This window comes from Sinohyriopsis cumingii, chromosome 11 (genome assembly GCF_028554795.1).
Source record: "Sinohyriopsis cumingii isolate HCF-2022 chromosome 11, ASM2855479v2, whole genome shotgun sequence".
Classification (NCBI taxonomy): domain Eukaryota; kingdom Metazoa; phylum Mollusca; class Bivalvia; order Unionida; family Unionidae; genus Sinohyriopsis; species Sinohyriopsis cumingii.
In genome coordinates this window covers 61731208-61746045 of record NC_142971.1, presented here as the reverse complement: position 1 = coordinate 61746045, position 14838 = coordinate 61731208, and the positions used below count along the sequence as shown (strand labels likewise).

The 14838-nt window shown below is 32.4% G+C and overlaps 1 protein-coding gene across 4 annotated transcripts in view; it reads right to left on the bottom strand.

The window, feature by feature from the left end:
• Positions 1 to 2307: 2307 nt before the first annotated feature.
• LOC149788551 (forkhead box protein P1-like) overlaps positions 2308 to 14838 on the bottom strand; it is a 143103-nt gene continuing 130572 nt past the window's right edge. For all 4 annotated transcript variants that reach the window (XM_089974580.1, XM_089974581.1, XM_089974578.1 and 1 more), the window contains one exon: positions 2308 to 13853. In XM_089974580.1, coding sequence (XP_089830706.1) covers positions 13418 to 13853 — 436 coding nt within the window. In that variant the 3' untranslated portion in view covers positions 2308 to 13417. The remainder of the gene's footprint in view (positions 13854 to 14838) is intronic.

Sequence of the window (14838 nt, the reverse complement as noted above, 5' to 3'; positions counted from 1 at the left end):
TATCCAAGAATTTTATCAGAGCACTTTCGTATTTCCAGAGAAAGTAATCACTTGAATTCAGTAATTTGAAGAAAATGATTCATCCCAACTGGACACAACATAATACTCTGTCTGCGTGAGTTTGAGTCCAAGGCTCGGCTAGCGTGGGTACGTGGGAAAGCCTGCTAGTAGCTTCTCGTGGGTCGGTGGTTCTTCCCTGGGTTTTCCAGGGTTCTTCCTCCACCAGTTATACTGGCCGCCATGTATAGCCTATCTTGTGCTGAAAAATGGCGTTACACCCTAGAACAACAACAACAACACAACATAATACAACTTGAAAGTGAAAGATGCTAAAGCACAGATGACCAAATCCTCACAATTACAAGATCATATAGTTCTCTACTTTACCTCATGTCACAATTAGCATTTTGTACAAAAAATACATTATCTAATGGAAGAAAACCTTCTAGAATTATCTTGATGTTACACAAATCAAAATCATAACCTGGATTACACTCAGGAAATTCGAAAACTTAGACCCAAATAAACATATTTACTTCTTATATTAATAATGATCCTGATATTAAGCCCATAATACAGAGAGAATAATTTAGCTATGTATTAGTTGTCTACACAAAATAAAAATAAAAAGGCAGTCGGGTCAAACTGAAGAAAACAACTCAGTTTTGGATGAGGTCAAGTCCAGCATACAATATTACATTACAATAGCATGTAATGAAATAATTAAAAAAAAATTAAAAAAACCTAACAAACAATTAAATTAAATATACATAACACTATGAAACTTAAATTGATAAGTGAAAATGACATAACATTCCATGTTGTTTGGAATGCATGTTCATTATTCATTAAACTTGCGAAAGTGCTTTAAGATCAGATACGAGTCGTATCCATGAAGCATGCCGCTGGAATAAACTCTCGCATTTTCAGATGACGATTACATTGGTCACTGTGATAGTTTATTCTAAAATGACAATGATTAAGTAATTTTTAATAATAAAGTAGCTGCTTGCATAACCAACACGGATTTCAAAAAATTTTCACATTCTGCTAGTTTGAATCATTTTTGCTGGAACAATTATCTTTACAAAGTCTAGCTCTTCAAGAAGACTTCGTATGAAATGCTCTATCACACTGGTAGAATTTTATTTGCTTGCTTATAGCATCATTGACACTGACCAGTTTGTACATGTAATCACAAGGAATATGTTCTGATGATATCATGTAAAACAGAATTCTGAATTATTCTCGCACCAGCAATTGGAATGGTTAAAGCTTCGAAAACAGTGTAAATTATGAAAGGTACTTGTCATATGGCAACTATTCTCGAAAGATACGACTCTACTTTTAGTCAGGCAAAATAGCAATCGCAACATTAATATGTAATCTTAATGCATAAGGAGAAGGAAAACAGAACAGTACCTCAGTAGGTAGTGACAACACTTTATGATATCCACATGGTCTCTAATTAGACTGTGTTCACGGACGATCAAGCCATCCAAGATGGGAAGGTGACCATTGAAAATGATCTGATTATGGATCACAGTGATACCACACAAGTTTGGACATATCACATATTACACATACTACTGGTAGCATGGTCAGCCATTCAGAAGCAAGATTCACTACTAGTCCCAAGTCTGGTTAAAATCTGATTATAGAGACTTCCACTGTGGTACCAAATTCAGCCAAGCAGATGCAAGATCACTCAATAGTATGCACAGATCTCACTCATTATCACACTTATCTGAGATCTCAGCTTGTAAATTCCAAGTATGTTCAAAATCAGATCAGAAATAAGGTCTCCAGAGCAGTAAAAAGGATAACCTATCAGTCACACAGATCACCCATTAATATGCATAGATCTCACTTGTTAAACCAGTCACAGATCACCCCATTAATATGCATAGATCTCACTTGTTAAACCAGTCACAGATCACCCATTACTATACATAGATCTCACTTGGTAAACAAATCAGTCACAGATCACCCATTAATATGCATAGATCTCACTTGTTAAACCAATCAGACACAGATCACCCCATTAATATGCATAGATCTCACTTGTTAAACCAGTCACAGATCACCCCATTAATATACATAGATCTCACTTATTATCAAACTTGTGGAGAACTTTCATAAAACCATCTTCCATGTATGAATTAAATTAGATCAGAACTATGGATTCCAGAATGGTGAAAACCTACTGTTGATATGTGGATGCATGATGACTGCAGAAATACCATAAAACCACTTGGCTCTTTGACCCGAGGGTTGACACTGTAAAATAAAAGAGTCAGGAAAAGAGACATTCAAGACATTTTATTCACTTCCTTCGTCATGAATACTAAAGACATTACTCCCAGATGCAGGGAGGTGTGTTATATATGCACCGGTTTATACAAATATGTACATCTGACAAAACATGACACAATCTATTATAATCATGAGGTGTATTGGTCCATTTTAACCCTGAAAATGTCATTTTTGTTTTGATTTGTCGATATTTGAAGCTGAGAAACAAGCAAGAGCATGACTAGACAAATGATGTTGACATGTTTCAATACTCTGCACTACAGGGATCTAGAAATCTTTATGGTGTTTACCCCAACAGAATATTAACTGGAACTGGTGATTTACAAAATTAAAAGATTTACAGTACCTATAAATATTTAATCAATATTTTATCTTCTGGAGATACAAAATTTATCTTTTTTTTTTTTAAGTTATAGAAATAAAACTATAAATTTATGTTTACCTTCATCTGACAAATTTAAAGTTATAGAAATAAAACTAGATTTGTGTTTACCTTCATCTGACAAATTTAAAGTTATAGAAAATAAAAAAATTATGTTTACCTTCATCTTTAAATCTGACAAAAATTTACAGCATGCAACCTGAATAACATCTTAAAAGGTTTTGATGCACAATGCTTTCTCAAAGTTTTGCACAATATATTCTTAATCCCAATGCTAATTCATTTTCCCTTTATCATCTCTAAATAAAAGTAACTCTTTTAAAAAAATTTGAATCCAGGTCTTAATTTGCCAGTGGTTTATTGGTTACCCAAGACAAAAGTTGGCTCTCAACTTGCCAGTGGTTTACTGGTTACCCAAGACAAAAGTTGGCTCTCAACTTGCCAGTGGTTTACTGGTTACCCAAGTCAAAAGTTGGCTCTCAACTTGCCAGTGGTTTACTGGTTACCCAAGTCAAAAGTTGGCTCTCAACTTGCCAGTGGTTTATTGGTTACCCAAGTCAAAAGCTGGCTCTCAACTTGCCAGTGGTTTACTGGTTACCCAAGTCAAAAGTTGGCTCTCAACTTGCCAGTGGTTTATTGGTTACCCAAGTCAAAAAGTTGGCTCTCAACTTGCTAGTGGTTTATTGGTTACCCAAGACAAAAGTTGGCTCTCAACTTGCCAGTGGTTTATTGGTTACCCAAGTCAAAAGTTGGTTCTCAACTTGCCAGTGGTTTATTGGTTACCCAAGTCAAAAGTTGGCTCTCAACTTGCCAGTGGTTTACTGGTTACCCAAGTCAAAAGTCAGCTCTTCACTAGCCAGTGGTTTATTGGTTACCCAAGTCAAAAGTCAGATCCTGCATACAACAATATATATTTCTGCTTGTCCAGTTAAATACCATTAATTTAAGTAATCATACTGGCATCCTTCCTCCATGCCAACACTTGCATGAAATGCCAGTGTAACCTTCTTTAAAACTATTGAATCTCAAGCAAATAATTGTATTTAATTAACATTCCTATTAGTATGTACAAATGCAATTGCAGAAACTAATAAAACCTGAAAATAACATTTAATCTGACCTTTGAAAATCATTTGACTCATACCTAATATTTTTAACAATATATAAAATGAAGTTCAACAATGGTTAGTCAACCAACCTTGCTTTTTGTACTTGTCAACCAATATGAAACATCATCCACTTTGTTACAGTACCACCCAAAACTTGTGAAGCTAAATAATTTACTTTTAACTAAGAATTGATTCTTCTAGAGTAAGGAGTAGATCTTTTGTTAAGGCATTTATACTATGATAACATAGTGTTAGGTAAATCGAGTTTAATTTACGTATACAAGATTTGGACATCATAAATGCTCAGTAATACTTGCTGTCATTGATGTGTACATAAAAAGAATTTAGTTTCCAATTTCCAATATACATTTACAAGTACAGCTCTACAAAATCCTGCACAGCTTTTCCCCGTTCTCCATTTGTTCTTGCCAGTATCAATAAAAACAAGCCAAATTCTTAATGGATTTATTCTTAAAAAAATTCTTTAATCGAAGAATTTTGTGAAAAATCTGAATATATTCTTGGAGGAAGATGTTTACAGTGATCACCCCCACCCACCCAAGAATAAGTCCTACTGTACTAGGATATAGCTACTTTTGCAAACATATAAATAAAGAAACTTGACAAATTGTTCTGGAATAACGCAAATAAAACTAAGTTCAAAATGGCATGAGCAATTAATGTCAGATGCAATCAAAGACAGATAAACATCCATTTACCATGTCATTGCAGAGTTCTCAGCTGGTACAACATTTTAATACTGGCATGTAAAATACTGGTGAATGGATGTTCAATTCCTGCCTGCACTCTAACATCATGCCTGTGCCAGGCAATGACTGACTGCACCATATTGACTTTGGTTATAAATAATTGAGTTCTGACATGAACAAATTAGATCCATGCTATTGGAAACAAAAATAGACTTGTGACATTCTGGCTGCACAACTTGCTGAAGTCAATGTACTGAAATACAAATGGCTTGGAGGGTTTGTATAAATAGAGATATTAAACAGGATTGGAAGGATGAACATAAATGAAAAGCTACTGACAATTATGTTTTTTTTTTAAACATCACAAGAGAGTGATAATATCAACCATAAATACATTAATCTGAAATAATTATATTATCTTTTAACAAAGAATTCATTAATTGAGAAATTATTCAAACAGTTACATTTCATATCAGAATTATATGTCTGAAGTACACACAAAAGCCGTCAAACTATTCCAAGGGAGGTAACCTTTTCCTATTAGGATCACAATTTGTGTTATGTCCCTTGGTATAGATTTACTAATTTTCAAAACCAAGAAACCTAAATATGTAAAAATGCAGATAATTAGAAACACAAACTTCTGTTAGTAGAAGATATGATATTGTACCATAGGATTTGTAGCAAAGGAAAAATAAAAAATCCTTTCAAGCCCCAAATTTTTAGTCATATGCACTCCATACCAAATAGTCATTAACTTAAAAAGACACATTTGTATCGAATTGTAATTATTAATTTTTTAAAAAATATAAAAATGCCCTTTGATTATAGAATTGTGCAGAATGACCCTAAACCCTATTTTTGTTACATCAGACACAGCTTGACTATTTTCTGCACACTGAACACATACAAAAATTCAACCAAGCTCGAGATCCAGAGGAAATTATACAACTGATTTAATAAATACATTTATATATATGATAAAATAAAAGTCATATTTAAAGATTTCTTTAACATTTGTGTTAACAAAAGCATTCCATTTCGAAGTAAAGAAATAAAACTATTTCTTTCATGCTGTATTTACTAACATATTCCTTATATGTAACATGTCCCCTGCATCATTGCCAAATATGCCCCTTATAACAACTAAAAACTATCCTGGCTATGCAGTTATTATATGAACATCTGGAAAAAATTTTTTTAGCTACTAAATAATTTATTTCATTGGATGCAGATGCAATGTTGGAGATTCATTACAAAAAAACAGTAAAGTCATTTAAAAAAGTTGAAATTTTCATTGAAACTATACTTTACACTAAAAGATAATTCCAGACAATGTCTCAAATAATCAAATTAAATCCCTGATATCTGTGTGAAAACTATGATTCTGATAAGTAGTAAAATGGATTTTATTTTCCAAGAATGCTGTCATGGGTCCAGGATGGAAAATTAAGCATATACACATGTTGCAAATTTGAATGCTTCAAGACTTGTATGTACAGGAAGGCCAAGTAGATCTGAGATCTCTCACTGGCTGCAAAGGAACAGCAAATAAATCTTCTAAATTATTGTACATAGTCATCCACTATAAGCAGAGAAAATCTAAAATTAAAATTAAAATACATCAGGCAGTAATCAAGATAGGAATGGTAAAAAAAATAACGATACTAAAATGAACAATGACAATAAAATCCATAAATCATATGATTAACCCTGTTTACTCTATTTATACATTAAAAATATAAATCGGAATAATAGCATCATAAACAAAATGTGGAATCAGAATAACTGAGAACAGCTGGAATCATTATACAAAAAAGTTGAAATTACACTGGGCCACCCCCTTTAATAATTTAATCAATTAGTCCTCTTTTGGATGAAATTTTACCTCAAAGTGTCTTTCCTGAAATAAAGTTCTTAATATTTTTAAAATATGAGCACATACGATTAAAGTCTTACTTATAAAAACAAAAGGGGAAAATATATACAGCAATCTACTTAATGGACAGCCAAAGGATTGATTCATTTTGTCCTCTTTCCACTAATTCAAAACAATACAATAAAAACTGAACAATGAAAACATGTTCTTAATTGCAAAATGGTCTAAATCCAATTTAGGACAGAACTGACTTAATATCCAAGGATCTGTTTGTTCACCTGGTTAGTGTAATCCATCAATTGATTTTATTGAATCTAGTAAGTGTAATTCATCAATTGATTTTATCAAGTCTAGTAAGTGTGACTCATCAATTGATTTTATCGAGTCTAGTAAGTGTGATTCATCAATTGATTTTATTGAGTCTAGTTAGTTGAACTAATCAATTGATTTTATCGAATCAAGTTAGTGTAATTCATCAACTGATGTTATCAAGTCTAATCTGTATAATTCATCAATTGATTTTATTGAATTTTGCTATACTAAAAAACTATAACTGAACTGCAGTTTATTTTTCCTCACAACTTTTGAATCTCAGAACAAATTAAAGAAATGTGTCCCTGGAACACACTGCTCCCAAAATGACAAAATTAGCATTTACACGTATCTTCAGCAATGGGTTAAATTTTAATTAATGGATGAAAACTCATCAGTTCATGCAGAATTGAAGTTTAATATTTAAGCCGCTGTTTTGATCAAATACTTTTAAGTTCTGACCAATCATCATTCCTGAAAAAATTCAGACTTACACACTTTATGTATTTTTAACAAGTCACAATAAATGCACCAAATGAAAAAAAAAAGGATTTAGACAAATCTGTGCTCATTAGGAATATTAAATTTCCTCAACAATATGGTGTTCATTTGGAATACTCAAATTTACTTGACAATGCAGTATTTATTGGAATAATAATGGACTCTACAAAGCAGTGTTCATTTGGTGTACTAATTTGACTGACTCTACAATGCAGTACTTATTGGAATGCTAATCTACAATGCAGTAACACTGCAAATACTAAATGACTTTATTATGGAGTGTTCATTTGGAATACTAAATTGACTCGACATCTGCTTCCAATATGTACACAAATGTTAAAATAATCTTTCAGCTAAAAATCAGTCTTCAAACATTTTTTACAAATTCTTATCAGAACTTGAAGATGACATAATATGGACCTTTTTAAAATATCTTGTACCAAAACATCTTTAAAATGCTTGATAACTAATTTGGCAATTTTACTTGGTTGAAATAAATACTCAAGCACTAAACATTTGTAACCTCAAAGCTTTGTCATTTTTATTCACAAAACAGATAATTGTAACATGTCCATGAAAATCATGTTTAAATCATATAATCAATAAGATTAAGTACTGTGTTAAGAAATATAAATATTTATATATGTAATAACTACCTCATGTAGCAAAACCAATCCAAATAAAGAACCCCATTAAAAATTGATATCAGTTAATTAAGCTCTGCAGATCCAAACAAACTCAACATAATCTAACAACAAAATGACAATTCTCTGAAAACAATTCAAGCAAATAAAAAGGTCAATCATTAACAGCAAAGAATAAATAAGCAAGCACAATACATTGCTCCTCCTAGACAACGGTTTCCATGTCAATGAAGAACATGAAAAAGACATACACAAAATTCTTGAACAAAATAGCAAAACTAAGAATTATTGAAATGTTGCTTTCTGTTTTCCATTTATGTGTCCTATAACTTCTGACATGATCAAATGTTGTAAAAGGATCATGGCACAAACGTACAAAGTTTGAGACAGAACTGGTCTGAAATCAATTATAGTAGATACACAATGTTGTCAAATTGATTACAGTAGATACATACTGTGGTGAAATCAATTACAGTACATGTATACTGCTGGGAAAGCAATTAGATCAGCATACTGTGGTGAAATCAATTACAGTATATATATACTGTGGTGAAATCAATTATGGTAGACACATACCTTGTGAAATTGACTACAGTAGACATACTGTGCTGAATCAATTACAGTAGATATGTACTGTTGTGAAAACAATTACAGTATAAATGTACTGTTGTGAAATCAATTACAGTATCATACTGTTGTGAAATCAATTACAGTAGATATATACTGTAGTGAAATCAATTACAGTAGATATGTACTGTTGTGAAAACAATTACAGTATCATGCTGTTGTGAAATCAATTACAGTAGATATATATTGTAGGGAAATCAATTACAGTAGATACATATCCTGGTGAAATCAATTATAGTATATACATACTGTGGTGAAATCAATTATTACAGATACATACTGTGGTGAAATCAATTACAGTAGATACATACTGTGGTAAAATCAATTACAGTATATATATATATATATATATATATATATATATATATATATATATATATATATATATATATATATATATACTGTGGTGAAATCAATTACAGTAGATACATACTGTGGTGAAATCAATTACAGTAGATACATATCATGGCAAAATCAATTATAGTATATACATACTGTGGTGAAATCAATTACAGTATCATGCTGTTGTGAAATCAATTACAGTAGATATATATTGTAGGGAAATCAATTAAAGTAGATACATATCCTGGTGAAATCAATTATAGTAGATACATACTGTGGTGAAATCAATTATTACAGATACATATTGTGGTGAAATCAATTACGGTAGATACATAATGTGGTGAAATCAATTACAGTAGATACATACCGTGGTGAAATCAATTACAGTAGATACACACTGTGGTGAAATCAATTACAGTAGATACATACTGTGGTGAAATCAATTACAGTAGATACATACTGTGGTGAAATCAATTACAGTAGATACATACTGTGGTGAAATCAATTAAAGCAGCATACTGATTGTCTCTTTCAGAAATAGGACAAATCCCTTCAGCTGTGAAATTCAATGTATACATAAGCTTGAAAATATTAAAAAGTAACAATAACCTGGTATAAAACAAATCAATATTTTGAAAACTGTACTTAACACTTAACAATACTGAGACAAAGTCAATTGTACTGGCATCCAGTCAATAAAAATAAAAGCTGACAATTCTTTTATTTCAAATAACACCCTGTGTATTTCATATGATAAATTTACCTTGTGTGTGTGTGTGTGTGTGCATCTATAACTAGGTTTTAAAGCATGCTTTTGCAGCATTCAAAAATCTGAAACTAGTGCAAACACAAAAAATGTAACAAGTGTATATTATTGCAACACATCAATGCATTATTGCACAGCAATCAAACTTCAAAAGAAAGGGGAGATAAATGGCTCTTTTGTTGTTGGAATTGTTACAGCAAAATCCTATGGAAACAAATTAACAATTAAAGAAAATGAAGCCAAAACTCACTTTGCATTGCAACCATGCTAAGATATGCAAGTCAAGACAGATAAAGTATAAGGTGTATCATCTTGCTGGAATTAAATCTGGACAAACTGAGTGTTTAACATAATGGCATTCATCAACTTCATAGCTGCTGAAAGATCATAGTATCCACAAAAATATTAGAAATAAACTTTGATATTTTTCCAAGTGTTTGTGAATGCATTTTATAGCTACAGAACACAGTATTCTCATTTGAAGTGGGCACAGATTGAGCATTAATTATGGATAATATTTACCTGTATATAAAATGCATGTGTGAAATTACATGTCTTTGTACATATTTGATTGTACACTATGTATATACACCTGTCTTGTTGCTTCAGTTTTAGAACATATACCCTGACAGTAAGATAAAATTCGGGACATAAAGCACACAGATATAAAAAGTACCATGTTGAGGCAAATCTAGTTATCTAAATATATACAGTTATAAAAATAAATTTAGCACAATAGAATGAGGGACAAACCTCAAAAAGGTATCAACTATGTCTTATTTTTAAAAATCATTTAGCAAAACTTTCTCTCTTCCTTTTAAATGATAAATAAATTCTTAACTAATCTGTACATATACACATAAAACGATAAATATGTACAATACTGCAATCATACAAAAACTTTCTTCTTTCTTTGGCAGTTTTTTTCTTCTCTATTTGTGAACTTCCTACAACATATTAAGGAAATTAAGTCACTATAAAGACTTTGCTACCAATTAGAAGTATTTACAAATAGTGAAACAATCCACTTTTATAAAGTTGGAATACTTTTAAAACTGATATTTGTCGGAAACAGTATGTAGGAATAAATGACTACTAAGGTGTCATGGTGCCTCATTACCGGAGACACTGGACCTGTGACCAGAGGTCATGGTGCCTCAATACTTGAGGCATTGAACTTGTGACCAGAAGTCATTGTAGCCTATTACTTGAGGGATTGGACTTGCGACCAGAAGTCATTGTAGCCTATTGCTTGAGGCACTGTACTTGTGATCAGAGGCCATGGTGCCTCATTACTTGAGGCATTGGAGTTGTGACCAGAAGCCATTGTAACCTATTGCTTGAGGCATTGAACTTGTGACCAGAGGTCATGGTGGCTTAGTGCTTAAGGCAATGGAGTTGTGACCAGAAGCCATTTTAGCCAATTGCTTGAGGCATTGGACTTGTGACCAGAGGCCATGGTGGCTCAGTGCTTAAGGCACTGGAGTTGTGACCAGAGGCCAAAGTAGTGTCTTTTGAACGAGGCACTTTACTCTGCCTGCCTTGGACTGGGCACTTTACTCTGCCTGCCTTGGACTGGGAACTTTACTCTGCCTGCCTTGGACTGGGAACTTTAATCAGCATGCCTTGGACTTGGCACTTTACACCGAATGTCTTTGACTGGGCACTTTACTCTGCATGCCTTTGACTGGGCACTTTACTCTGCCTGCCTTGGACTTGGCACTTTACAATGAATGCCTTGAACCTGGCACTTTACACTAAATGCCTTGAACACTTTTAACTGTTGCTGTGCCATAACACATAAAACCAAAAGATTATTTGCGGCAAAGAGTTAATAAAAACCTTGTATTTCTGTTTGACTTGATTATATTAAAAACTTAATCATAATTATGCACTAAATTTATCCTTGAATACAAAATATGAGTATATTTATATTCCTGTCTTTGATTTTTCAATTCTCAAAGTGTATGTTGAAAAGCACAGATTTATATACAGCATTCTTTCAAGCAAGATCCAGTGTTATGAAGAAAACACAAGCAGCACTACCTTTCAATTTTACAGGTGTATTAAATATATACTAACAAACTAAGGCATTTTTTCCCTTGTAAATGAGGCAAAAGTTTATATTTTGAGTTTAATATGGTTATACATTTTGAATTTTATTATGCTCTTTGATTGTACTTGAAGAAATGATTGTCGGCAGTACAATATGGCTCTGATAATAAATTTAATTCATTCAAAATTACGAAAAGAAAAAAATAAATATTAATTTATGATTCCTTACAAGTTACAATAATTTAGATCTGATTGGTTTCTGTGCTTGGTAAAAATAAAATTATCTTGTACTTCCCGGCACTCTACATTCCTTGTGTATTCAAATATATATATCCACACACAGTCCAGTTACAAAGTCCTAACTTTCAAATAAGCACGATACTGTTTGAGATTCGGACCTTAATCAATAAGATTACATGTACTCATTAGGACTGCTTTTCTTGGGGTCCCTATCATTTATGTAAATAAATCAAGATTATCAAAGCAAACATAATGCCCATGTCTGCAATTACCTATTTGTCTTCAAATTTATTATCTTAAAAAAATTATAATTACATTTTTTGGTTATTATTACTTAAAGATATATATTAATACATTTACTGTGACACCAATATTTAAGTTCAATATCATAAAGATAAAACCAAACAATGGTGAATTTTTTCCTGTCCTACTCCTCAATACTTGAGTGTTATTTGTCATGAACTGAAACCTAATGATAATCCCATAATCATAAATTCCAAACTTATTGTCAACATGAAAACCATTATACAAATAAAATTTAAGGCAAACTTTAAAAAGTCATTTCTACATACTCTTGATACAATTGGAAGTTTCCAATTAAAATCTGTTTACATTCAATCCCAAGTAAATAAAGTATACCCTAACATTTAAAGTCAAACCTGTGTATGACTAAAAAATTTCATATATAAAAGTACTACCTGAATTACTATCGTACTTCACATACTATTTATACTTTCAAAAGAATTTTCATGTGACAGATTCAATGAGCCCTTATGCAATAGTCCATTACATATGTGTCAACATTATTCTTACAATACTGTTCCGTCTTTGAGCATGACTTGAAACCTATCTGTACATGTTTCTATGTGAAACTGTGAGTGTCTCTTATGTACTCAGTCCCACTGAATGTTTAACAATGCTTCAAGGGAGACAATAATGGCTTACAATGCATATTATGTCCCTTTTAAAGCAATTTATATTATGATATTCCACAACCTTATTTGGGAGATTTTAAATCATAACTTTAAATTCCATCAGGACCATTTAGGCAAAGTAAATAATTTTGTATAGTCACCTTTTCTAGCTGCATCAGTCACAGAGTTTCATATACAAACCTTAAAATGACAACTTTTCAAGTGAAAATAAGGTCCATACAATGTACAAGCATGATTCTTTTAGGCTAATCAACAAAATTAAATTGGTTTACAAGTATGAAATATCCCTTGAGAAGAATGTAAATCTGAAGCATAATCAGTATCTTTCCTTTTTAAAAAACACATCAACTGCATAATCAGCACGAAGTATTACAAAACTTTCTCACAATATTTCCTCATCTGAGTTTCTAAGTAACTCAGAATAAATTACAGAATTCAATAACCTGTACATATTGGTACACAAGTCATACTTTAAATGTACCTTTGTTTGCAAGTGTCTCATTCTTCTACTCATGCATGAAGTATATGTTGCAATAAAGGTAACCTTTGAAATCAACTATGAGATTTAAAAAACTTTTGATGAGACAATGAAGGTTCCATTATGAAACAACAGAATGCGAGACAGATGAAAAATTATTAGAACGTATGCTTGAAGATGAAAACATTGTCTCATTGGAAGATATCTGTACTACAGGAGATATTCTTGAAGACCTTGGTGATGACCCATTAGTCATACCCAAAGAAAAATCACCGACCTGAGATAAAGGGATATTGAGAGTCACAGGAGAATCCTTGCCACTCAAACTTCCAGTTGGACTTAAGTTTAATGCCTCTGATTGATTCAGTTTGTTCAAAGCATTTGAGTGATTCAGACTAAATGTTTCTGACTGACTCATGCTTATGGCTTCAGAACTATCTTCACCTTCATTAAACTCCATTTGAGAATCAAAATTGTTGTTGTTTGGGCTTCTATCCTCAAAGCCTGTTCTGCTATTCACTGGTTCTTCCTTTACAGTAGGAAAAAACACCTCATCCCTGAAAAAGGAAAAACAGTTATATCAAGTCATGTAAACTTGAAAAACTTAAGCATCTAGAATGGAGAGGACTTGTATGCAGACCTAAACCATATGATATGGACAATCTCAGGAATATTACTATCTTCTAGATGTTAAATAGTTTTGTCTAACAATGCTGAACCATTATACCAACAGCTGCCATATGCCTTGCAGCACTTTTTGTGCCAAAAATAAACATTCAAAGCAAAATTTATTGTGCAAACACTTTATCAACTCAGTTTGTTGACAAACAAACACTTTAATTGATTGTTGTGATAATAATCCTTTTCGTCATTTGAACAAGGGGCAACAAAAGGACCGTTAACAGCACAGCATTCACCCTCAATGTGTGGACAACTAAATTCTTTTTGCAAAAACCACTTTTTTTCTTTCAATCAGAATGACCTAGAGGATTGACCTTTTGGCCCCCAAATCAACAGGTTTCTTCCTTAAATGAAGTGCATACCATTCATAAAGCTTGGTTAAGGTATGTCATACTCAACTAATGTTATTATATAGAAACCATTATTTTTTCACAGTAGCCTGGACATTTGGCCCTTTGACCCCCAAATCAATAGGCTTTTTCCAGGCTCCAAATGCAAGCCATCCATAAGTCTGGTAACTGCAAATGATGGTGAACTGAAGTAGCTGTGCAGAAAACTTATTTCTTCTTTCAGCTGCAGTGACTTTGACTTTTGGCTTTTCTATCGCAAACTTGGCAGGCTTTTGTTCTAACCCTGAGTCAAACTAGCCATAAAGATTGGTAACTGTTCAAGATTGATAACTCTACTCATTGTCTAGAAACCATATTCTTCTTCCTCTCACAATGACCTTGACCTCTGAGGCCCAAAATGATATGATTCTTCCTTACAACATGTGCAATCCATCCTCAAAGATGGGTAACTGTAGAATGCATGGAGCGCTATTTATCATGTGGAAACCATGTTTCTTCTTTCAGCCACTGA